The sequence below is a fragment of the Callorhinus ursinus genome, unplaced genomic scaffold, assembly GCF_003265705.2.
Source record: "Callorhinus ursinus isolate GAN/ISIS: 27379988/994484 unplaced genomic scaffold, GSC_fseal_2.0 scaffold59, whole genome shotgun sequence".
Classification (NCBI taxonomy): Eukaryota; Metazoa; Chordata; class Mammalia; order Carnivora; family Otariidae; genus Callorhinus; species Callorhinus ursinus.
Genome location: NW_027397121.1, coordinates 2,392,982 through 2,419,883, shown reverse-complemented (window position 1 = coordinate 2,419,883; position 26,902 = coordinate 2,392,982). Strand labels below are relative to the sequence as shown.

General features: G+C 40.9%; 1 protein-coding gene and 1 long non-coding RNA gene across 9 annotated transcripts in view; one reads left to right on the top strand and one right to left on the bottom strand.

Annotated features, from left to right (window-relative positions):
• BTBD9 (BTB domain containing 9) overlaps positions 1–20,591 on the bottom strand; it is a 431,450-nt gene extending 410,859 nt beyond the window's left edge. For 3 of the 7 annotated variants that reach the window (XM_025862311.2, XM_025862312.2, XM_025862313.2), the window contains exons 1-2: positions 20,458–20,523; positions 4,080–4,156 (exon numbers count right to left, since the gene is read on the bottom strand). In XM_025862311.2, coding sequence (XP_025718096.2) covers positions 4,080–4,115 — 36 coding nt within the window. In that variant the 5' untranslated portion in view covers positions 4,116–4,156; positions 20,458–20,523. Of the gene's footprint in view, positions 1–4,079; positions 4,157–20,212; positions 20,290–20,457 lie in introns of those variants that run through there. The other 4 variants (XM_073884880.1, XM_073884879.1, XM_025862314.2 and 1 more) reach the window with 4 other exon arrangements.
• A 116-nt stretch (positions 20,592–20,707) lies between these two features.
• Positions 20,708–25,532, top strand: LOC141371169 (uncharacterized). 2 transcript variants are annotated; one of them, XR_012375908.1, is made up of 4 exons: positions 20,708–20,837; positions 22,869–23,097; positions 24,121–24,169; positions 24,737–25,532. It is a non-coding gene; the product is annotated as an uncharacterized lncRNA (long non-coding RNA). The 2 variants fall into 2 exon arrangements; XR_012375907.1 differs by having other exon boundaries at positions 22,869–24,169.
• Positions 25,533–26,902: the final 1,370 nt, after the last annotated feature.

The window sequence follows — 26,902 nt, the reverse complement described above, 5'->3', positions numbered from 1 at the left end:
GACAGAGCAGACTGGAAGGATTCTCCTGCTGGCTCTGAAGAAGTTGCCAGGTTGTGAGCAGGTCACGTGGTTAAGACCTGACAGTGACCGCCCCCAGCTTATAGCCAGCAAGAAAATGAGGACTTCAGTCACATGAGCACAAGAAATTGAGTTATGCCTACCACGATGAGCCAGGGTAGAGGACCCCGAGCCTCAGATGAGATTGTAGTCTCTGCAGACACCTTGATTTCAGCCCGGGGAGACCGTGAGCAAACAATACAGCTATACTGTGCCTGGACTTCTGACTTACAGAAACTGTGAACTAAAAAATGGCTGTTGCTTTAAGCTGGAAGTTTGTGGTACATTATTATGCAGCAACAGAAAACTAATGCAATGGCCATCAAGCCCATCAGACCCAAAGCTTACTTTTTATAACAAATACCTTGTTAACACCCGCCCCCATACACACTGAGATTTAGAACCTACTAAGCACTTAAAAAAATACACTGGCTAAAACAGAAGGAAAAAATCAAAATCAAATAATTTATAATAAAATAATATGTATCTCAACCACATTAGAAAACAAAAATGTCCTGGGGTGCCTGGGTGGCTCAGTCAGTTAAGTTTCTGCTGTCAGCTCAGTTCATGATCCTGGGGTCCTGGGATTGAGCCCCATGTTGGGCTCCCTGCTCGGGGTTGGCGGGGGAGCTAGCTCGCTTGCTCTCTCTGCTTGTGCTCTCTCACTCTCTCTCACTCTCTGTCAAAATAAATAAATAAAATCTTAAAAACAACAACAACAACAAAATGTCCCTATAAATTTTCAAGATGCCTTCTGAGGGGAGATTCTATATCCACTGAAAACCTCTGCTTGCCAGGATCAGTGTATCTGGAACACATTGGCTTCAAACGGAGAATATTTACTCTCAAAATGCCTACTATTGGTTAATTTTGCTTCTTTTATATCACTGTTGTAGAGCATGTCTTTGAAAGTCACATTAGCATTATATTTCTATCCTTTTTCCAAAATGGACTTAAGAAGGTTCAAAAGCCTCATAATTCCCTTTTTTCTCCCCTCCTCCTCCTCCTCAGTTATTAAGTACTCACTGAGCACATGATACTGTTACTTGAAATTAATTTTCACAATTAAATAGCCCTTTAAATCCTCTAATTCATTTCCCAACTCTCATCTTTCAGATGTGAGCAGAGAATCACCATCATCTAGTGGCTCATTATACACGCTATAAAATATTTCACCCCAGCTGTGAAGCTGGCCACAGTAAATACGTTTTGTTGCCTTAATCAAAATTTATGATAATATAATAATGTAATTTTTAAAGGCCACATGCCAAAGTACTTCCTAAATTGATAAAAATACTTAGCACTTAACCTATAACACACTTTCAAATCATCACACAATCTTGCAGGTAGCTATTTGCCCATGTGCCCAGGGCTAGTAACAATTGATGGAGAGCCTGTCACCAAGCCAATTTATTTGATTTATTTTACAGTAGCCTTCTAAGGCCACGTACATAATGGGTACTCACTTTGTGATGGGAAAATAAATTATTTAGTCTGAACAATCTGACAGTGTTACTATTAAGTTATTAATTCACTGAAAGGAGGGAAATTCCCTGAATAGCCTTTTTTTTCATGCCCAAATAGCGACACTATTAATAAATATTCAGATTCCTAGAACCCTAGAGCTGGAAAGGCCTTCAGGATCAAAACCCACAGCTTTTTATAGACGAGGAAACTGAGAAACTTCTTCAAGGTCACAGTCATCAGTGGCAGAACCTGGGATAAGATAAGGAGAGACAGGGCTAAGGATCTCAATTCCTCATTGAGAAAATGGGGATAACCTCACCCCCAAAATGGTGGCTATGAGGATGCAATAAAATAATATTATAGTCCATTGGAGAATAGAAGGAGTACTCAGAGGCTACAAAGGAAGCAGCTGACCTCAACTGTCAGGATTTGAGTCTATACTCTCCAAAGGTTTCAAGAACTTTCAAATTGTTGGGCCCAATTTTCAAATTGTTGAGCCCAAACCAGCTTCCCCAAGGTTGGGAGCATGAAGAGTTTAGAACTAGTTGTTCAACCTTGCACGTCACACATACTTTCTCATCCCTTTTCCAGTTTTTATTCAAACTCTTCATAAGATTATCCATACCCACGGCCTCCTCCTTACAACCTCCAATTCACTCCTGAATCCACGGAAGTCTATCAGCCCACCACCCCACTCTTACCATAGTCATCAATGACTTCTTCATTGGAATATCCAAGATTCGCTTTTCCATTCTTACCTTTCTGGATCTCTCTGCAGCATGTGACACTCTTGAACGTACCCTCTTGTAACTCTACCCCCTTAGTCTCTGTGACAATCTCTTCTCCTGGTCCTCCTTTTACCTCTGTGTCTCTTCTTTGACTACTGTGTCCTTAAGAGTTATATTCCCCAGGGCTTCCTTGTGAGTTTATCATTCCTTCTGGTTTCAACTACTACCTGCTAACTTCCAAATCTCTATCTCTAGGTCAGACATCTCTGAATTTCAGATTCGTATGTACAGATTCACATGCCTGCAATATGATTCCAACACATGTCCCCACTGGCCCTTCAAATCAGCATACTCAATACCAAATTAATCTTCTCTTAATGCATGTCTTCCTCCAGTGTTCTTTATCTTAATATGGGGTATACCACACAAGTAACCTATGCTAAAAACCTGTACATTTCCCTTGACTTCTTCCTTTCCCTGACCCCACCCTGTCTAATCAACTAATTAGATTTTTTTTTTAAAGATTTACTTATTTGAGAGAGAGAGAAAGAGAGACCATGTGAGGAGGGGAAGGGGCAGAGAGAGAGAACCTCAAGCAGACTCCACAGAGCATGGATCCCACCGCAGGGCTTGATCCCACAACCCTGAGATCATGTGAGCCGAAACCAAGAGTCAGATGCTTAACCAACTAAGCCACCCAGGAGCCCCAAGATCTTCTAATTTTATCTCCTAAATTTTATTACTCTAATTCATCCCTCCTATACCTGTCTAATAACTTCTGCTCTAGTTCAGGTTTCAATCATCTCTTACCTTCACTACTCTGACAGCTTCCAAACTATCTCCCCACCTCCCATTTTGTCCCCCTCAATTCCATCTCCACTCAGTTTGTACAATAACCAATCTAAAATGAAGATATAATCAAGCTACTCCCTGGCTTAACACTTTTTAAATGATTCTCCAATTAAAAGGCTCTGCAGTCAGACTTCTACACTTTGCAATCCCCTCTCTGCACTCATTGCAAGGTCAAGACATGACCTTGAACAAGTTACTCAACTTCTCTGCATCTCCGCATTTTCACTTATGAATGTCCCAGAGGATTAAATAACTATAAAACACTTAATATAGTTCCTGGCATATAGTAAGTGCTTAACAGATGGTAGTTATTAGTGATTATATTATTAATATAATTATAATGATCAGATTATGATCACTGGGATGGTATAGAAATTCACAGACAGGGCATCCATGGTCCTCTCTGAACTGACCCTTGCTTACCACTCTAGCCTCCCTTCTACCTTTCACTTTATGCTTCAGCAACACCACTTACCCTGACACACTTTGTCATTTCTCTGCCAAAACACATATTCCCTTGACCTCCTGAAGTAAGGTAAGGCCTTATCCTTTAGCCTAATGAAGTGTCACCATCACCAGGAAGCCCTTTTTGAATATCAGTGCTTATTAAGATGTCTTAATTAAGATGTCTCCTCAGGAGTACGGATAGACTAAGTATTCATGGCATATAAATTCTAAGCTAATAGTCTGGATATATTGTTCTCACAGCACTTACCGCTTTATATCACAAACATCTACCTTTAACTCTCCTATTCCCACTAGATTACAAGTTCTCTGTGGGCAGGAAACATAAATTATTCTCTCTTGTATACACAGTACTTAATGTAACCCAGCAGGAGGTCAACAAATGTCTGCGTGGATGAGAAGGAAGCTGCCTGGGAACCTCCTCTCCAATTCCATCTGCATTAGGTCAATTCTTACCGTAAAGGTGGAACATCATACTTAAATTTAACTTACGTGAATTCAATTACTTACACAGAAGGAGTCGTCAAAATAGTGGGAGCTATCCATCACTCAACGCCTCCACTCAATGTTTCTTGCTGTACTCAAGTCTGAAACAAGGTATGAGAGATTTTGGAAGTTTCTCCATCACTGACAAATAAGTGGAGGCAGCAAAAAATTAATTGAAGGCCCAAGAGAAACAGTGACAAGGGAGAGAGAGGTGGTAGAACAGAGTTATCCTGCCTTAGGAAAATTAACCCCTCCTTTAAAAACTTTGAGAGGGTGATTTCTTCACCTCAAAATAATTTAATGGAGTTCACTGAAATAAGTAGTACACAATTCCTCAGTAGTTAACAAAGTGTACATATGTTAATGTTTGGGTAATTAAACCTTTAATGGAGGGGAGACAACAGTAGAGACAGCAAGGAAATCAATAAAAACAATGCAACTGCACCCAAGATTATTACTGACAGAATAAGAAACTAGTATCTGAGAGAACCTTATCAAACACCAAGTACATAACTGCAAAGACAGTTTCATAGTGGTGCTTTAGAGGCCTGCCAGGAAATGGTTAGTAATGGCAAGGTGTTGATAAGCCAAATTAGGGGTGTCAAACAAAACTTCTGGTAAAATTAAATTCTCATAATTCAAATTAGCTTATTTTAGGACATTCCTGTATTAAGAGAACCATGATATGGTATTCTGTAGGCATTACAGGGTCTTCTAAAGAAAATTTTCCTGCTACCTGACTTTTACATTCTGTCCTGACTTTCGAATATAAACACTAACCCACCCACTCCCACCCCAACTATGTGACTCCACTATATTCTCTTGCTAATGCCATCATCTACAGGAACAGACCACTGTGCTGGTAACTGGAGCCATGGGATTCCACCTGAGTCCCCAAGACCTCACTAGTTCCATAGCCAGCATAAAAACAAATACACTGGCAGCCAGCATGGCAAAGAGGGAGGCGTCCAGTTCTGCCTCAGCAAGCCCAGACCAGGGGCCTGTGAGAAAAAGCATGCTGTGAGGAAAGCAAGACCATGCAGTTCTTTCCCACCCTCAGGGGAACCTCATCTTAGGTATCTCTTAGTAGATTACCCAATATCCATGCTACCCTTCATCTGATATCATTCCTACTCCTCCTCCACTAGACTACAAACTCCTTGAGGGCAGGGACTAGGTCATAATGCTTGATGGAAGAACTACCAGAACTCTCACATCCATTAATCTCCTTGTCAAAGCATCATGAGGTACTGCTTCATGATAGCACAGATTTTCCTAGTCATTAAAACCGTCTAAAACTGGTATGAACTACTTTATAAAGAAACGAAATGTCCATCAAAAAGGGAGTTATTATGATGTATCTGTTAAAAGATAATTTTTAAAAAAGTAAAATCATGACACATATAAATCATGATATAGATATAAAACATATCAAAGATCTTGTTTAAATCACTAATTAATGAAGCATTCAGGAAGATATTATAAAGGGTTCAAAGAAGACATCAAAGAACGCACACATAGATGCACACACAGACGCTTGTGCTACCTGGAATGTTAACATTGCTTTACAAATAGATGCAAAACTAGCCAATATCCCCAGGGCAACATTCAATTGCATTTCACTGGACAAAATCCACTCGTGTTTCTATGAACAAGAATCATCTGCATTACTGTCAGTTTTCTACAATTTACAGTTACAAAATAGCTCTAATACAATGAAAGGCACAGATAGCCCAGAAGAGCGCACTAGATAGGACAGTCGGTGATTTTTTTTATGCCCATTTCAGTCTTCCACAGTTTTTTCCCTGACAACAGCCATACAATGCGACACTGTAAGGGCTGCTAAAGAGAATGAGATAGCCTTTTCATATACTGATATGGAGCAGCCTCCAAGACAAGATGAAGAAAAAGCAAGATGCATTAATGTGGTACGTGACCTTTGTGTTTAGGAATAAACACAAGAATGTGTCATATACATATGGAATATTTCTGAAAAGGTATACAGGAATCTTTACTACTTTTAATCACTCCTAGTAGAATAGAAGCCTCCATGAATGAGAGCAGATCTTTGCCTGTTTTGTTCACCCCTCTATCTCCAAACACTAGAACAATTCCTGGTGTTTACATGGCACTCAGTAAAAATTTGTTGAACAAATTAATATATCAGGGGTAATAGTGGCTGCTTCCAGAAGGAAGAACTGGATGTCTGTTGGGTAAGGATGAAAGGAAAACCTACTTTCTGTTGTATACCCCTTTGTATTTTTAAAATTTTATACCATGTCCATATATTACCTCCTTAAAACTTGATTTTTTTAAAAAAAGATAATGAGTTGATGTTAGCTGAGCTGTTTGTTATAAAGGTTATTTCTTCACTAAGCTGCTTTCTCCATCTCTAGGACCTCAGCAAGGTACTGAAAACTGTGGTATGAGTATTAGCTAGCTTGATGTAAGTGATCCTCATACTGATAATATAAAGGCTCAAAAATAAATAGAATTATTGAAATGGTTTAACCACTTTAAAAAAATCTGCTGTTATCTACTGATATTGAAGATCTGCACACCATATGACTCAGTAATACTACTCTACCATATGCTAAGGTAAGCCACGTTCACGAGCATGTACAAGAATATCCTAGCTAAAACAGAAAAGGCCCAAAACAACCCAAATATCCATCAAAAGCAGAAAGGAAAAACTGTACAGTCCTGAAATGGAATACTATGCAGCAATGAAAATGAAAAAAATCAGCTGTATGCAACAAGATGAATAAATCTCAAAATGTAATATTAAATTAAGCATTCCCAACATAAAGAATACACACATATGATTTCATTTATGTAAAGTTCAAAAATAGGCTATGTAACCTGTAAGTGTTTAATGGGTATACTTAGGGGATAAAACATAAAAAAGAATAAGGAAGTAATATAAAAGTCAGGACAGTGTTTACTTTTAGAAGAGGGGCTGAGATTGGGAAGGGGCACCTGATGGGTGCCTAGGGACCAACAGGGTTTTATTTCTTAACCAAGTGGAAATAAACTGGATGTTACTTTAAAATAATTTATTAAGTTCAGCATTTGTGTTCCACGTACTTGTCTGTATGTGTGTTGTTGGACAACAGAAACAAAAGTTTTAAAAGATATAGACATTTTCTATGCAAGCTCGGAACCAGGCTAGGACAGCATCAGTTTGAGTTCTAGGATCCTGTGCCAAAGACTACATGTCCTACGGGACAAAAAAGGAAAGCCGGCGGGAAACAAATGAGCTTTCCTTCCCCTTTTTTTGGAGGTTCCTCGTGCCTTGGTCAGCTCAGTTCAAGTGTTCCCATTTTTCACAACTTGTTCGCTTCTTTCTTCACTTTTGGTATCTATTAATGTCTTTAAAAGCTCCTTCTATGGGGCACCTGGGTGGCTCAGTAGGTTAAGAGTCTGCCTTTGGCTCAGGTCATGATCCCACATCAGGCTCCCTGCTCAGTGGAGAGTCTGTTTCTCCCTCTCCCTCTGCTCCTCCCTCCCCCACTCATGCTCTCTCTCTCAAATAAATAAGTAAAATCTTAAAAAAAAAAAAAAAAGCTCCTTCTGCAATTTTGCAAACACTCTGTCCATGGTCCCCAAACTTTAGTTGTATCAGAACCCCCTGGAGGGAACGGTAAAACAGATTGCCAGGTCCCATCCCCAGTTTCTGATTCAGAAGCTCTAGAGTGAGGTCCTCAAATTTCCATTTTGAACAAATTACCAGCTGACTTTTATGCTGTCCTCAGACCATTGCTCTATAGTTAAGGATTCTAATGCAATAATGTAGGCAAGAAACTGAGGACTTCGATGAAGGTAAAAGCAGTAATGGAAAGGAGAAAATGGGTATGAGGGATTATAAACAAGACAGAGTATCAGGGTACAAGAGAGAAGGAGTTCAGGACACTCAGGTCTTCAGCTTAGATGAATAATGTAGCATTCATCAGGACAAGGAATTGAGGGGGAAGAAAAGCAAGTTCAATCTGATAAGAAATTAATCTATGGCTTGGAGAGTGTGACTAAGGAAGCCTAAGAAAGGCACCTCACCTTAACGGGAAAGGTAGAGGGAAGCATGAATGGAATGAGGCAACAAGAGGAAAGTGCTCTAAAAGAACTAGGTAAATATAGGAAACCTCACAGAAGTAAGCAGGTGACCTTCTCACAAAGGAATTTTATGCAGTTGTAAAATAGAACAAGAAAGATCTCTAGGAACTTATGTGGAGTGGTTTCCAGGATACAATGTTAAGTGTAAAAAGTAAAATGCAGAAGAAAATCTACAGCACCTTTTGTGTAAGAAAAAAAAATGGGGGAATAAGAAAATATACATATATCTGGTCATTTGTGCAAAAAGAAGCATAGTAAGGATAGAGCAGAGAAAATGACTAGATTATAGGAGGTGGTTAGAAAGAGAGTGGAAAGGACAGAAGAAATGGGGGTGACACTTTTCTGAGGATGCCTTAACTTTTTCAACCATGTCCATGTTTCACATGCTCAAAAAAGGACAGTAAATAAAATCAACAAAGATGGGGAGGCAAGAGGGTGACATAAAATACAGAGAATCAAATGAACCAAACTATTTCAAATGAATAACATAATCACACTGAAAGGGCTACATAACTATGTAACTTTTGAACAAAGTGGCTATACTATATGCCTTCAGGCTAAAGGTTAAAGGTTAAACAAATACTAAATTTTCACAAAGGCACAGGTTAGCAATTTTGAACCTACTTTCTAGGTACATTAAGTGTACAAATAAGTAAATATAAGGTCAAAAGGGGGGACCAGGTTCTCACTGTAGGAGGAGTTACAAATAAGAAAAGAGGAACGGGGGGCGCCTGGGTGGCTCAATTCAATAAGCATCTGCTTTCGGCTCAGGTCATGATCTCAGGGTCCTGGGATCAAGCCCCACATCGGGCTCCCTGCTCGTCGGGGAGTCTGCTTCTCCCTCTCCCTTTCCCTCTGCTCCCCCTGCTTGTGTTCCCTCTGTCTCTCTCTCTCTCAAATAAAGAAATAAAATCTTTAAAAAAAAAAAAAAGAAAAGAGGAACGGTTAGAAGAAACCCTGTGGTGTAGGACAGGAACTGGATGGCTCAGTGTGAACTCCTGGGGTTAATTCAGATAGAGATACACAAAACTAGATATAGAGGTATATGGGTGTAAACACACATACACACACAGCCCTGTTTGCTAAGACAGTCTAGAAGCAATGACATTCTGATACCTGTGAACACACCGAGCACTGGGATTTTGATTTCTAGATACAATTTTCCACTAAGGTTCCCTGGAGCTGAATCCAAGGAAGAGGTAGGGAAAATACAGATGAACCTGGACCATCTTACTATACTAGAAAATAAGGAGGTGCTCAAAAAATAATGGGGACACAGGGTGCCTGGGTGGCTCAGTTGGTTAAGCGTCTGCCTTCAGCTCAGGTCATGATCCCAGGGTCCTGGGATCGAGTCCCACATCAGGCTCCCTGCTCAGGGGGGAGTCTGCTTCTCCCTCTGCCCCTCCCCCTCACTTGCGCTCTCATGCACATGCCCTCTCTTGCAAAAATAAAAACTAAAAAAGAATAATAGGGACACATCACAAAGACAGAAGCCAGCCTGAAAAAGTTTCAATTGGTTGAATATGGGGCAATTCGAGTAAAAGAAATGACAGTAAAGGGAAACGAGAGAGAGAGAGAGAGAGAGAGAGAGAGAGAGAGAAGGGGGGGAGGAGAGAAAGCCAAGAAACAGATTCTTAACTATTGAGAACAAACTGATGGTTACCAGAGGGAAGGGGTAAAATAGGTGATAGGGATTAAGGAGTGCATTGTCATGAGGAGAACTGTGTTATGTATGGAAGTACTGAATCACTATATTGTACTCCTGAAACTAACATAACACTGTATGTTAACTATACTTATAGAAATTTAAAAATAAATAATAAATAAAAATTATAACCCACTGAATAACACAAGAATCTGTGAATTTATAGTGATATTAACTAATGTGGGAACTTAACTAATAAATGTAGGAGGAATAATGGAATTAGGAAATATTCATTTGGCAAAACTGATTCAGGAAAGAATCAACAATGGATGCTAAAACTAGTAGGTGAAAGTTTGAGGAGTAACAGGATATTTACAGTTTCAAAGTATTTCTCCAGAAGATACTTCTTAGTTACAAAGGAAAAATATTAACTTTACAGTGGAAAAGGCAGGCAGAATCCTTATGAACTAAATGACCAAAGGTAACATCAGCAGTAATATCAGCATCATTGGCCTCCCTGAAATGATGCACTGAGAAAAACACAACATCTGTGGTATCCTTCCCAAAAACGGATTAACGTGGGTCAAATCATGAAGGCATACCAGACAAACCTCGAATGAGAAACTAGCCTATACTCCTCAAAAAAGTCAGTGTCACAAAGTATTGAGAAACTGTTCCAGACTAAAGGAGACCAAAGGAAAACAACCGAAGGTCGTGAGTGGTTTTTGTTTTGTTTCTGTGCGTTGGGTTTTTGTTGTTGTTGGTATGAATAGTGTTCACTCATAAGCCAATTAGGACAATAACAGTACTGTATTAATACTAATTTCCCGATGATTAGAAGGTAGTTAATATGAGAATATTCTTTTTTCTTTTAAGGAAATGCACACTGAAGGATTGGGGTAAAAGGGCATCTGCCACTTGCTCTTATTATTAATTTTCATTCCAGTGTATTTAATATAGTTATTAACAGTTCCAGGTATACAATTTAATGATTCAGCAGTTCCATATATTATTTAGTGCTCATCAAGGTGTGATCCTAATCCCCTTCACCTGTTTCACCCATCCCCCCCACCCACTTCCCCTCTGGTAACCATTAGTTTGTTCTCCGCAGTGAAGAGTGTTTTTTGTCTTTTTTTTCTTAAATTTCATAGGTCAGTGAAATCACATGGTATTTGTCTTCCTCTGATTGACTTATTTCATCTAGCACTGTATCTTCTACATCCATTCATGTTGGCACAAATGGCAAGATTTCATTCTTTTTATGGCTGAATAATATTCCACTAAATATATATACCACATCTTCTTTATCCATTCACCTATTGATGGACACGTGGGCTGCCTCCACAGTTTAGCTATTGTAAATAATGCTCTGCAGCTTACCCTTGAACAATGTGTGTGTGTGAGAGACAGAAAGGATAAAACAAATGTGGTAAAAGGTTAACATTTGGGGAAATATAGTAAAGGTTATAGGAGAAATCTTTTCTGTCTAAAATTGGGTCAAAATAAAAAGAAGAAAAAAGGTAACTGACACCTGTTGGGGGTAGGGACAGTAAAGTCTAGATCCGGTTAACATCTAAAGAAATAGGGGCACCGGAGTGGCTCAGGCAGTTAAGCCTCCAACTCTTGGTTTCAGCTCAGGTCATGATCTCAGGGTCATGGGATTGAGCCCCAGATCCAGCTCCACGCTCAGCAAAGAGTCTGCGTGACATTCTCTCTCTCCCTCTCCCTCTCCCCCTGCTCGTGCTCTCTCTCTCTTGCTCTCTCTCTAAAATAAACAAAAATCTTTAAAAATTAAAAAAAAAATAAAGAAAGAAAGTGCCAAAATATGAACCTAACTGTGATGTTCCAAAAAGGTTCTCTGACTAGGGGAACTTGGGTTGCGTCTACCTTCAGCTCAGGTCATGGTCGCAGGGTCCTGGGATTGAGCGCCGCATCAGGTTCCCTCCTCGGCGGGAAGCCTGCTTCTCCCTCTCCCACTCCCCCTGCTTGCGTTCCCTCTCTTGCTGTGTCTCTGTCAAATAAATAAATAAAATCTTTAAAAAAAAAAATAGGTTCTCTGACTAAACCAATTCTATATACACTTTCAAAAGAATGAGATTTGAAATCCAATGGAGCTACTTAAGGACCTTACTCAAGAAGAGCTTCTCAAGTACACAAAGAACTTGAACAAAGTTAACAGCCTCATCCAAGCCATGAAACCCAAAGTCACTGTGCTCTGTGGAAGCTGAAATGCGTGCCTTCAAACACGGGTTAAGCAAGCACTTTTCTTCTAAAAGTTTGGAAGGTAAATCAATTTGCCTTGAAATGTTTGGTTCTACTTAAGATTAATCATGGAAACCATTAAATAGTGTAAATGAAATGATACAAGAATAAATGTATAGAATAGGATAAAAATGAAAGCTTTCTGGCAGTATTAGAACTGCAGCTAATGAAATAGATGCAAAACTTCAAGAAATCATAAACAAATCTGTAATCTGTGAAAACTTGCTTTAAAGCGATTTTAAAAACCACTACCTTGACTTCAGAACATTTCCAGAAAATACTGTGAATACACAAGTCAGAAAAATTACTACATTACTACATGGCGACAATAGAGATAATCAGGAGCAGTCAGTTAAGCATCTGCCTTCGGCTCGGGTCATGATATCAGGGGGCTGGGTTGGAGCCCCATGTGGGGCTACCTGCTCAGCAGGGAGTCTGCTTCTCCCTCTCCCTCAGCCCTTCACCCCACTCTTGCATGCTCTGTCAAATAAATAAATAAATAAAATCTTTAAAAAATATAGAGACAATCAATTTCACCTGAGGAAATAGCTTCATATGACAAAGGATTTATGGTGTTTTAAAATCTGTTTACAAATTCTTTTGACCCACCATCCCCCCCAAAAAAGTGGAGCCTAATTGCCTTCCCTTGAGTGTGGGCTGGTCTTAATGACTTGTTTGTAACAAATGGAATAGAGCAGAAGTGGCAGTGTGTGTTTTCAAAACAGGCCATATAAGGCATGTGGTATCCTCCTTCCTCTTGCATCACTTGCTCTGGGTGAAACCAGCTGACATGTTGTGAGGATACTCAAACAGCCCAATAAAAGACCTAAGGCCTTGTGCCAACAGCCATGTGAGGCAGCCATCTTGGAAGCAGACCCTCCAGTCCCAATCAAGCCTTGGGCTGACTGCGGCAGTCCTGGCCAACAGCTGGAGGGCAATTCATCAGAGACTCTGAGCCAAAACCATCCAACTAAGCTGCAAAGGAATTCCTAACCCACAGAAATCATTAGATAAGAAATGTTTGGGGGCTCCTGGATGGCTCAGTCAGTTGGGCCTCCGACTCTTGATGTCAGCTCAGGTCATGATCTCAGGGTTGTGAAACAGAGCTCCCCGTTAGGCTCTGAGCTGGCTATGGAGCCTGCCTGAGATTCTCTCGCTCCCTCTGTCCCTCCCTCTCAGACTTCTCTCTCTCTCGCTCCCCCTCTTAAAAAAAAAAAAAGAGTTTGTTGTTTTAAGCTGCTAATTTGGCGGGGTAATTTGTTACATAGCAATAGATAATACAGGGTTTAATATTTATCCATTTGTATAATTATAATTTTATAAAAGTATTAATTGTGAAGTTAGCCAGAATTGACTCTGCTTTACAAAGATGCTTACAGCTGTAACTTCAGGACTATAAAAAATAGGACCCAAGGGATACATCAAACAGGATATACAGAGAACTATTTAACTTGTAAGTAGATTAAAAACCAAACCTGTAGGTGGGGAGAAGGAATAGTGGTGCAGAGAGAAGGGAGAGCAGTATACACTGTTTAGGGTGAGGAGCAAGGTATTTTTCACTAAGTGATAAAAAAGGAGTTCTGAATTTACTTTAAATGTCATTAGCCTGGAAAAGTACAGTTCCTCCTATTGAAGACTTTTGCACCTATATATAGAAAAGTGGAAAATCTGATGTTTATGTAAAATCTCTTGTCAGTCAGCTAAAAAATGTGGGGTCAAATAATAACCACATCTTCACAGGAGACTTAGCACTGGGGCTTTTAAATGTCTACCTCCTTTTCCCGTCTATTCCAAAAATATTATTAAATTATCTTCACTCATTCAGGCAGTTATTAAAATTCTAACCTCCTCCAACAACTCTTCCCAAATCAGCAGAAACAAGATTGGATTTCTCCACCTGGACATCCCCAAGCTGATGTCAGTAGATGACGTGAAGACCACTGGCTCTGGAGTCCGGGCCTCAGGCTGAATCCCTGTCCCACCTCACTGGCCACAAATGGCAGGCAAACTTTTCTCCCCATTTTGTATCTCAGTTGCTTTATCAGTAAAATGGGGATAACACCCAATTTACAAACCTGTTATTATAAGGATTAAAGGACATACAGAAAGGCCCTAGCATAATGCAGTGACTTGACAAACAATAGCTAGTTGGTTTTTTTGTTTTATTTTTTTTAAGATTTTATTTATTTATTTGTTTGAGAGAGAGAAAGAGAGAGAGAGAGAGGGAGAGTCAGAGGGAGAAGCAAACTCCCCGCTGAGCAGGGAGTCTGACGCGGGACGAAATCCCGGGACTCCGGGATCATGACCTGAGCTGAAGGCAGATGATTAACCAACTGAGCCACCCAGGCGCCCCAACAGCTAGTTGTTAATAACCTTTTTCCTTACGTGTACTATAAGTATATTTCCCAAACCAAGAAAACAAGGACACAGACTGCCAGATATTTTTTGGTACCATATAAAGATGCAAAAGCAGTCCAAGAGATTAATATGGATTTATGGCATTATAATTTCTGGAACATTACTGTAATGTATGAATTGAAATCACAACTGAACCCTGAGGCACTCAACAAGCATCAGAGAACCTAGTCTGTGACCAATATTTACATAGCACTTGTCATATTCTATGTAGTATTATAAATACATTTTTTTCTCCTCTACCAAAATATATATTCTTTGATTGCTTAAAACTTTGTGTTTATTGGGGTACCTGGGTGGCATAGTCAGTTTAGCATCCCACTCTTTGTTTTGGCTCAGGTCATGATCTCAGGGCCCTGAGACAGAGCCCCATGTCGGGCTCTGCACTCAGCACAAGGTCTGCTTGAGATTCTCTCTCTCTCTCCCTCCAACCACCCCCCACCACCGGCCCTCCTGCTTATGCTTTCCCTCTCTCAAATAAATCTTCAAAATTTTTGGTTTATTTTTATATATTTTGCATGGCTCCTTGCATACATAAGGCAGAATGAATTTAACTTCAAATCCTAGATGTCTGCTCATATCAATATATTCTTAAGATTATAAAATGCACGTATCAGATCTTCCCCTGACAACAAGTACACACACTCATTCACACATATCATACCCCCTAACTAAAGCCAGGGTTAGATGCCCAGAGCAATTAGTTCTCAATGGCCAGCACTTTACACAGTTTCTGGCACATGGTAAATACTTAATAAATGTTGACAGAATAAATGAGAGAGACCAAGAGCCCAGGAAGCATGGTGAGTAGCTAACTAGCTAGTCATGAAACTACAAGTTACCTCCTGAAATCTCTTTATTATGTGCTTGTATCTTTGCATAACTAGTGTTTGATTTTCTTATACCATGGAACTCTCTTACAGATTCCTGTCAGAGATGAGAACTAACATTTGTTCTATATGCCAAAAGTCCTCAGTATGTGAGACACATAAGATCCAAAGTGTATCAGCAAACAAGGAATGAGTCTTCATATTCAGGTTCCTCTCAATCTACACTTCTGGGATATCTCCTTGTTCCTTTCCTTTGACCACCTTACTGTAAATTTCCGAGGTACAGGGAGTATATTATTTGCGTATCTTATAAACCTGCAAAGTGCCTAATACAAGACACAGACTGTAATCCTGACACTTGTTATTGACAATTATTTTGCAAACTGGACTCTGACATTAAAAATAAAGGGGGGCGGGGGTTAGGACATCTAACATGAAGTCACAGCACCTAGCTAATGCATCAACTATTTGAAAGAAATTTTCTGTAGTTATTGCGTGTGTGTGTGTAAAATTAGAAACAGTATCTTCTCTATGACTCAGCAGAGATATAAGAGGTTGAATGAAATCTGTGTGAAGTCTGTGCAATCATGCACAAGGACAGTAATTAAGGGGCTTCCAAGGTTCATTCAAGCAATGCTATGGGCCAAGCATTATGCCAAATCCTGGAGAAGACAGAAATAAAAATGCGATGAAGTCTATGGAACTGGAAAGAACACTGGTGGATCTACAGAGTCTTCAGGCTGCTACCTCCCTAACCTTCTCTGAACTTTCTCCTGGTTCTCTGTTCACCTCAGTCTCTTTGTTAGTCTCTATGCTGGTTTCTCTTCTTTGATCCAGCCTCTAAGTCAGCAGTTCTCAAAGTTTGGTCACGGGAATACCAACATCAGCATCACCTGAGAACTTGTTCAAAATGCAAATTCTCAACCCCATTCAGACCTACTCAATCAGAAACCACAGGCAGGGGGCCCAGCAATCTGTGTTTTATCAAGGCCTCAGGTATCTCTGAGGCACACTCAAGTCTAAGGACCAATCAAAATTTGATCTAAGTGTTGATGTGCCAAAGTTCCATTCCTTGCCCTTTCCAGTTCTCTTCTCCAATTTTTGGGTAGTTATATTTTCTTCTTCTACTATCTTCTTCTACTACCTCTACAACACTAACTCTAACTATCACTACTAATAGCAGCAGCTATCATTTATTAAACATTTATAAGCTAGGCACTGTGCTAATCATTGTGTGCATACTATCTTATTTAATCTCCACAATGATTCTTTAAGGTATTATTAACCCCACTTTTAGGAAGAAATTTAGGCTTAGAGATGTTAAATAACTTGCCCAAGGTCGCCCAAACCAACCAATAAGTGAAACAGATCTGACCTCAGGTTTTCCTGACTCCAAAGTCCACGGCATTAGCTACTATACTCACTCTTAGAATAGTACTATTTCCATAGCCTTGGAGATTGTCACAGTTATTCCTCAACTGTCTCATCAACTCTGGAGTAGAATTCCCAATCACCTACTGGCTCTCTCTAAATTTTACACAGAGACCTGATAATTATTCTTCTTTCCACTGCATATCTGTTCTTCCTCCTGTGTTTTGTAATTTAATGTCATCATAATATGATTGTTACTCAAGCCAGACACATCTTTGAATTCTCACTCTCCCTCCTCTAGATGGTCGTAACATTTAGAGATTTTAACATCTAAATAACATCTTAAAATACCTCTACAGGGCGCCTGGGTGGCTCAGTCGTTAAGCGTCTGCCTTTGGCTCAGGTCATGATCCCAGAGTCCTGGGATAGAGTCCTGCATCGGGCTCCCTGCTCAGCAGGGAGCCTGCTTCTCCCTCTGCCTGTCTCTCTCTCTGTCTCTTATGAATAAATAAATAAAATCTTAAAAAAAAATACCTCTACAGTCCGCCCATTCCCATTCTCCCTCTTCAGGCTCCCAGCATATCTCATCTACATCCTAACTGGTCTCTCTGCCTCTCCACGCTAATGCAATTCTGTGCAGGAACTGTCAGTTAATTTTCTGATCTGATTAGTCCACCTTCCAAGGCTCTCCATCACCCACATAGAGGTGGCATTGGAGGGAGGAAAGTCTAGGCTTTTTAGAATGGAATGGAAGACCCCCTCATAATTTGGCTCCAAATATACCTTTCCTGTCTCATTAAGAAACAACTCAAGGTTTTCCAAAAACCCTATTAATTTTAATCTTTGGCTATTTTGCCTATGCTCTCCCCTCTGCTTGGAATGCTTCTTTTCGCTTTTACATATACAAAATTCTACTTAACCTGCAGGGCTAAGTTCTATCCTCTTCTCTTTAAAGCCTTCCTGATTATATCAATTTTTCCCCAGCCAAAGTCATCAATGCCCTCAGCATTTTACTTATTCCGAAGTGATTAACTCTTATAACACACCACATTTAGGGGTTCGTCTAGTCTGATGAACACTTAGTATCTCAGGGGGTAGACCGTGTCTTATTGTTTGAGTTACCAGCACCTACCACAGTATCTAGCCATAGCTAGCAACCAATAAATATTTGCTGAGTTGTTAAATAATGCAACATTTAGTGTTGCAAGTTTACACAGGGTAGGTTAGCAATTCAACTTCAGGTTTAGGTACCACTCAAAAGAATTTCCCCATAACAACAAAAGATATTATAAAGACCAAAGGTTCAATATTCAGCGGCAACATTTTTAATTTTCTCAAGTCTTTTTGTCAATATTTGTTAGCATCCTTCTTCAAATAGACTCCTTTCCCAGCAAACATTATTTGTATATTTTACAGGATTAGCAGTAACTTCAATCCTCGCAGACCACTGTAAGAGATAATCCCAAGCAAAACTGTGTCACCGAGAGTGGCTGGATAATTGCTTTGGGTACATCATTTCAGATTTCCAATGGAGAGGCCCAAGCACATCAGGTAGATTTTAGAAATGGGGACACGCACTGCTGACTAAACACATAAGATACACTCACATTAGTGAGGCATTTATTCAAATTAGTAACTGAAATCAGAAGTGTACAACAACCTGATCCTGGTTCAACCATAATATCCCTTAATCTTAAGTAAGGATAACACATATTCTTGTCTAAGACTCTATTTTTTTTTCTAAGACTCTATTTTAACACAGCTCCCACCCCACCCAGCAGGCAGGCCCTATCCCGTTATCAGTGGGATGCTGATAAGCCTGGCTTAGTCTTAACACTTTTCCCTTCCCAATCTCCTAAACCTTATCTCTCCAGTATCTCCCCATCAGTGATCACCTACCCCATTCACCCGACAGGACAGGAAGGTCTCCTCAACATATCCCCCATCAAGCACACTCACACGATTTTCTCAACATGTGATTTCTTATCTCTTCTCTAATTCAAATTTTATAGCTCTTTCAAAGACCGGATCAAATCTTCCCTCTTCCAAAAAGTTCACTAGGTCAGCTCACCACAGGTCTCAGCTTTTCTAAATTTCTACTGCACTTAAAGTACAGCTCCTCCCACAGCACTTATTTACATACTGCCTCATTTGGTTTCATGATGATTTGACATACATATGCTTGTTTTCCCAGCCAGACTGTTTACTCTTAAAAAAAAAAAAAAAGCCAGGTCTTCTATGTCATTTGTACCCACAACCCTCCTCCCACATGTAACATGATATAGGGCAGGAGGGCACATGTATTAACTACTTGATGAATTGAGTTAAATGTTTGCTGTACATTAATAAACACTCAGACACAGTGCAATATATAACAAATACCTATTGTGTGCCTACTCTGCAGCAAACTTTTGTAGATGCTTAAGAATAAAATCCTTCTGAATGCTTATGAATAAAAATGACATGATACCTGTCCTAAAAACTGGTACAGTCCGCAGAGCAAGAGACATTGAATTTCCAGTACTCTAAGTGCTACAGAGCAAGGTTATTATTGGTTCCAAGATGTAAGCACCTCAGGCAGCATACTTTACAGAGCCTCAGTTATGAAACTGAACCACAAAATTTTAGAGCTGAATGAAAACTCACAAGTTATTTTCTTCAATTTTCTTGCACAGGTCACGATTAAATTTCAGGATAGTCTCTGTACCAGTTCTAGACATTGCCTTAATCAAAAGTCAGGAAATACTGACTTCTTCCCTACCTCCAATACTCTTTTTCTCCCAAGGATGATAACTACAACCATCACATATTGACTCATGAGGGGATGCAGCGCCCTGAGAGCACTGGTCCGATGATTTGCTGCACCTTACACTCAGGCTTGCCCGACCACCATGTTCTAGCCCGCACATTGAACAGAATCTGTATTTTCTGCCTAGTAACTAGCAAGTCTGTACTACTTTTAAGGAAAACAAAAAACAGTGCCTCCCTACTTTCTTGGCCCTCAAAATGACAGAAACACAACAGGGTTCTGAGAAATAAAACAGCTGATTTGAGTCTACGAGGAAGTGAGAACTTAGGATGGATATCCGCCCCCGGCCTCAAAATCCTTAGCAACAATGTGATATAGAATGCCTAGGGCAAAGTTGTATGCGTGCATTAGGCACGTGCACATACATGTGAAGTTGGAAACTCAGGCAACAGGTTGGCCGCCCCCTTTCAGTACTGACAGATCGCCTTCCCCAGGTCGTGGGTGTGTCTGACGCCGCACGCCGGCACTGATTCACAACTCTCTCCATAACAACCGGCTCCTCCTTGGAGCCCAGCCAGGGCAGGGGTGAGGAAGGCCCCAGCATGCCAAACTTTCCGAACCCCAACCCCACGTCCGCAGTTCCGCCTCCTCTCGGTCTCTGTCAACCTTGTCTCAGTCAGGCTACGAGACTGCTCTAGGAACCTGGGCTTCTCCAGATTCCGACTCCTCTGTCTGGGAGCCCGGCAAAGTCACCCCGACACCCCCAGACACCTACTTCCCACTACACCTTCCGGGACCACACTGTCTCCACCGGCCCCTCGCTGCCGCTTCCCGGATCGCCCGTGCCCAGAAACTGACCCTCGTCAGCCCCCGTCCCCGCTCCTTCCCCGCCCCCGGAAAAAGCGGCAGAGGGGCGTGGAGCGGCGCGCGCGGGTACGGTGGGGGCGCGCGTTCCCGCGCCGAGCCCGCGCAGCAGGTGCGGCCAGGCCCCACCTCCCCTGCGAGGCCCCGGCTACTCACCCCAACGATGGTCCTCTGCGACCTAGCCTCCCGTACGGACGCCTCTTCCGCCTGCTCCGCACGCACCTCGTAGCCACCGCCCCCTCGGCCGCTGGCGTCGCCGCCGTCCTCGCCGCCGCCGTCCTCGCCGCCGCCGCCGCCGCCGCCGCCGCCGCCGGCGCGGCGCGCGTCCGCCCTCACGCACACCGCCGTGGCCGCGCACGCGCCTCTGCGCGCTGGCGTCACTTAGCAACTGGTTGGCGGCGGGGAGGCGGGATCTGAGGGTCTAGGGCCGGAGGTCGCCTCTGACGGGTTTTGGGGCGTTTCCCCACCCCCCTGACCCGTCGCCCTCCTGAGCTGTGGGCCCCAGGGTGTGGCTGCCCTGCCGGCACCTGGCTCCGGTAAGTCACGTCACTATACGTCACTGTATGACGTCACCGATCGCGTCACTGCAGATGGGAAGGTCCCTGTCGTGAGGTTCCGGAGCCCCTGTGGTGGAAAGAGCAGTGGCCTCGTCCAGACTGGCGCCGATCCCATCGGTACTTATGCGAAGTGTGGGAAGGTTCTACAGGGAGTGGAACCAGAAGGGGCTGAGGGCGCAGTCAACGTGGAAAACTGCTGAGTGACTCTCGTTAACCCAGCAGCAGGGTGTGATGGACCGAGCCTTGAATTCCCCCGTTACCTCATTTTATTATAAATGGGGCTAACAGTACCCATCCTGCCTACATTGGAGAATTATGAGGCTAAGAAGAAATAATGTATGCAAACGTGCTTTGTAGAGTATAAAGCCCATTAGACTTTAAAATATTTTTATTATAGGAGAAGGCAGCCAAGCAAGAGCAGATGAGAGCAGGGACTTGAGAGTCAGAGAAACTTAGGTTCAAGTCTGATCCTGACTGATGTTGGATAGTCAGTTTTGCTTGACGCTTGGACAAACTGGGGTACCAGGGTGTGGGGGTTTGGAGACTAACAATAAAGGATGTTTCTTGAGCAAAGGTATGGAAGTGAAGATGGACAGGACGAGTAAGACCTGAGACCAGGAGACGAGTATTGAGGCCATTGCTGTACTCCAGCAATGAAGTGATTAGAGCCTTAACAAAGGTATTGGCAGTGGGAATGTAGGAGAAAGAATAGATGTGAGTACTGTTAAGGTGGTAGAATTGACAGCACTGACTGGGGGATAAGTAAGTAGGACAAGTTTCTAGTATGGATGCTGGAAGAGATGGTGGAACCATTTAGCAAGATGGGAAGAAAGATGAGTCTGGGTTATCCACCAGTTTCCCTACTAAGTTACTAGATAGTGGTGGTGACAGTCTTGGAGGATGATCAGATTTGTGGGATGAGATGGTGATGAGTTCAAATATAAATCTGCTTATTGGGGAAACAATCTCCACTCATGATGTTTCTTTCCATTTGGGGTGATATCCATTAATACAATACTCCTGGCTTCTCACTGCACCTGCCCCAGCTCACTCCTCCCTAGAGCAATGACTTCGTGATTGGTGGATTTAAAAGGAGAAACTGGGCATATATAGCCCATCCCATTCTTTTTCTTAAAAGAAAAGTGCCTTCAAGGAATTGCCTTGATGGTGTTCTCTGCCTCTCCAGCAGCAGGACCTGGGGTGGTGTTGAGGTGCCTGGTCCAGGACGACAGTTAGTAAACCTATTTAATTTCATAATTTTGTATTAGGAAGCTCTCTGCCCACAGGTAATATCCAGTACCAACTTCATCAGTTGTATTATACAGAATAATGGTCCCCCAAAATAGTTCATGTCCTAATCTACAGAATCTTGTAAATGTGTTCCCTCCCTTATGTGGCAAAAGGGACTTTACAGATGGGATTAGTTAAGGATCTTGAGATGAATAGATTATTTTAGATTATCTGGCTGGGCTTGGAGGTAGGAAGATCAGAATCAGGGAAAGAGATATGATGATGGAAACAAAAGTCAGAAAGAGAGATTTGAAGAATCTGCACTATGGGCATTGAAGATGGCACTGAGGAATGCAGACACCTTCTGGAAGCTGGAAAAGGCAAGGAAATAGATTCTTCCTTAAAGCCCCCAGAGAGAACACAGCTCTGCCAATACCTTGATTTTAGGATTTCTAATCTCCAGAACTGTCAGGTAATAAATTTGTGTTGTTTACTAAGTTTGTGATATTTGTTACAACAGCAGTAGGAAACCAGTACAGTCAGTGGTAAAGATGATAGTTGGTCTTCTGCCGCATCCTCCTTTATTTGAAAGAGAAGGGTGCAGGTTCTCAGGCTCTCTCAGACTGCTGCATTGTGACTGTGACTTGATGGAGGGAACCTCCACATCCAGAGGGAAGTATCCAATAAGCAGTTGAATTACACAGATCTATGAATGAGGAGAGAGGTTAAGTCAAAATAAAATAGATTTAGAGGACATTAACTTTTAATTGGTAATTTAAGTCCTAGGTATGGATGAGATCAATCAGGGAGAAACAATAGAAGAAACAATAAAGAAGACCAAGGATGGAGTTCCAGGAAGCACTAGCTATAAAAGGGAGTGGCAGATGAACAGACACCCACAAAGAAGTCTGAGGAACTTGGATAATGCCTCAAGGCTGTAATGTCTCAAAAGCCAGTGTTGGAAAGAATTGCAAGATGGAAATAAGGTCAGCAGAGTCAGAGATCACAAGTAGGTCAAGTATATCAAGCACTGAAAAGCACTGACTGGATTTAGCAACAAAAAAGTGATTGGTGACCAATGATAATGGCTTTAGTGAGGTAGTAGATATAAACATCAAATTAGTGGGGTCTGAAAGGCAGGTCAATATAGTTGACTGGACTCTAGAGTGGTTGATGGGTGTTTGAGACTCTAGTCTTGGTTCTGGCAATTAACTAGCTAGGTAACCTTGGTCAAATCACTTAACTATTCCAGGCTTTGGTTTTCTCATCTACCCAAGGAGAGATCAGGCTGAGTCTGTGATTTTCACATAAATTCCTAGGTAATCCCAACTTTCTATTAGGCTTATTTGCTTATAACAGCACACTTCAAATCACACACTTCAAATCCTACTCAGATCATTTCACCAAACATTGAGAGTTAGTATGTTATATGCCAGCTTCTGTCCAGATACTATGGATCTGATAGAGTTATCTGAGAAGCTCACAGTTTTGGAAGGGAGATAAACACAGAAGTATGTAACTAATTGCCATAGTTCTTTTTTAAGCAAAGCAAGGTACAAATTGAATGAACTATTAACTGTAACACAGTATATACTACATGCTATAGTAGAAATCTGTCCAAAGTGAAATAAGGGATGTATAAAGTGATACAGATAAAGGAGCAATCAGTTTTGTCTAATGGAAATCAAGGTATTTACCTATTCTTTAGGCACAGTGTGCTTCAAAAATGGACATAACTGTACCAATGACATTTCCCATGGTGATTTAAAAAAATGAGAGTTGTGCTAAGTCAGTGCCAATCTTTTAACATTCCTTCTACGTAGTTTTGTTGTGATCTGAAAGGTTATTTATGTACAACTACTTCTAAACTAAATACACTGTTGAACTGGGGGGAAATGGACATATGTACAAGTTGAATGCAAGAGGAATTTATTCCACCAGATCCAAGAGGAAACATCTATTTGTTATACATACCATGCTCATTTACATTTGCTCATCTAATTCTCAGATATTATCTCATTTAATTTTGCAGACATCAGCTTATTGTATCAACAGCCGACATTGTATCTCTGTTTTAGCAGGTAAGAACACAAAGTTGAAGTAATCTGGTCAAGGTCATACTAACAGCAGTTAAGTAGTAGACTAAGATTTGGACCGAGCACAGGCATCCTCCTTTCCTCTGGCCCTTAATTTAAGTGCCCTTCCTCTGTACTATTACATCATGTGCACACCTTCATTTTAGCATTTACTATAATAATGATGATGCTTACTATGTTCCAGGTCCTGTTTTAGGTACATAATAGGCACTAACTCATTTAAGGCTCATAACAGCTCTTTGAGGTATAGTTTTAATCACAATACTTTTATAAATCAGGAAACTAAGGCACAGAAAGTTTAAGTAATTTACTCAAGGTCACACAATAACTGCTGGGGCCAGGATTCACCCATACCAAGCACCCTCTGCTAACATGGAGGGATTCTAGACGACATAGTTTACAGAACTCATCAATGTAGTAGGGCTGTAGGGCTGTTGTGTGTGATATTGCTCTGTATTCCTTATTAAATGAACACAAGAGAATTTTTTCTCAGGCCAACCGTCATAAAATTCAAGGCTACCTTTGAGTAACTGGTAAGTTTTCTCCTTTTAGGCAATGTGAATTATATAACTGGCTGTTTTCCTCCTTTCACTTTGACTGCCAAGAAGCTCCGAGTAAATTTGTGGCTCAGCATTAGTAACTGGGAGGATGCTTGGCCCGCATATCTGTATTCTGTTGGTTTGAAATTTTTCAAAATAAAAAGTTGGGGGAGAAATAATCTAAATTCTTCTTTATTTTCTAAATTTTTGGCAGTGTACATTTATAATTAGAAAAGGCAAATAAAAGAATGTTTGTCACTTCGAATGATTTCTCAGGCTTTACTCTGTGGACAAGAACTAGTTTCAGGTTAAATTCCATGCATTCAATATAGAATCCTAGTTCTTAGAAAACCAGGACTTCAGCATTTCTTGAAAAGTCCAGATCACCAGAATTTGTGTTCAGACAGATCAGAAGGTATTTTAAGTAGCATAAAAGAAGCAAGTTGTGACCCTCCTTGTTTTTAACCTATATCTAAGTAATTTGAGACCACTTTTGGATTATTTTGACATATGCTAGCTTGCTTTAGAGATAGAAAGTCAGCTATCTTCCTTAATGATGATATTTTATTATAATGAAGTTTAATGTACAGTTGATTTTGTGGTTTACCATTGGCTGAAAGAGTGGATAAAGATCACCTGTTCTAAAACTAAAATAATGGGGCGCCTGGGTGGCTCAGTCATTAAGCGTCTGCCTTCGGCTCAGGTCATGATCCCAGGGTCCTGGGATTGAGCCCCGTATCAGGCTCCTTGCTCAGCGGGAAGCCTGCTTTTCCCTCTCGCACTCCACCTGCTTGTGTTTCCTCTCTGGTTGTGTCTCTCTGTGTCAAATAAATAAAATCTTTAAAAAAATAAAAATAAAATAATTATTTTGGTACATTTTCTCAAGTTTAATTGACCAGATCCAACAACTAAATACCAGATTCATTTCTTTATTTAAGGGTATGTTTTGCAAGTAATTCTTTCAGGTAGATTTACTGGTCACTTTGCTAAAAGCCATACATTTCATGAGAGCATTATGCAGATTTTTCTGTAGCTAAAGTGAACAACTGATAATTTCTTCTTTGAAAATTTTTCAGTCCAAATCTTCATTTTCCAACAGGGTATTCGAATACCTAAATGCTCTACACTCAACCCAGCAGATTGTTGTCGTGTGGTGGGACCAGCATTGAGGGTTGCCATATTTAAATTCTATTGATCTCTAAGTATTAGAAATTAAGGTATTAGTTAATGGGTTAGTTACCTAGTTAACTTTGTAAAAATAAAGAAAACACATACACACAAAAAAAACAGACTTGTATGTGAGTTTGCAGACCCTCTGCTCTATCAGAAAGAACTTTATGGACTTGAACACTTATTAATTTTTCTTATTTTTTAAAATTTGAGAAAGAGAGGGACAAACAGACTCCATGCTGAGCAAGGAGCCCCACATGGGGCTCAGTCTCACGACCCTGAGATCATGACCTGAGCTGAAATAAAGATTCGGACACTTAACCAACTGAGCCAACCAGGTGCCCCTAATTTTTCTTATTTTTGAAGAGTTGTTTTTAAAGGAAAATCCTGGATTCCCTCCAGGTTCTCCCTCTGTTCACCACCATAGAGAGAGAAATGTTTCTGTCTAGGTGAGAATCTCGATGGGATGACTCATTCTTCACAAAAGGCTGTTAAACACCTACCATCTGCTAATTGGATTACTGAATTCTAAACAACATGAATTTGCCATTACTCAACCACAGAATATTAGCCGGCTCCTCAGAAAACTACATACCTGATCATATTATCCTGAGCTCACCTACAGAAACCTTCCTCACCCCCTTCCAGGAGTATTTTATTGGCTTGTCTTTTGAATATTGTGTCTTTGGCACATATTAAGGGATTCTAGAAGAGACTGTGCCACAGAGCCCACTAGTCCATTTACTGTGGAGCTTCTGTGCATTTGGTCATTTTATGTTTCCCATGGAAAATCCCGTGAGAGAATTTTCTTTCAGAGCCAAGCATCATGAAATGCTTAGCTACCCTTGAATAACTGAATATGTCTTCCTAACAGACAAGTAGATTATGTAACTGGATGTGTTTCCCTTTTCACTTTGGCCATCAGGAAGCTCCAAGTTAAGCTTTAGCTCAGCTTTATTTTTTTTTTAATATTTTATTTATTTATTTATTCATGAGAGACAGAGGGAGA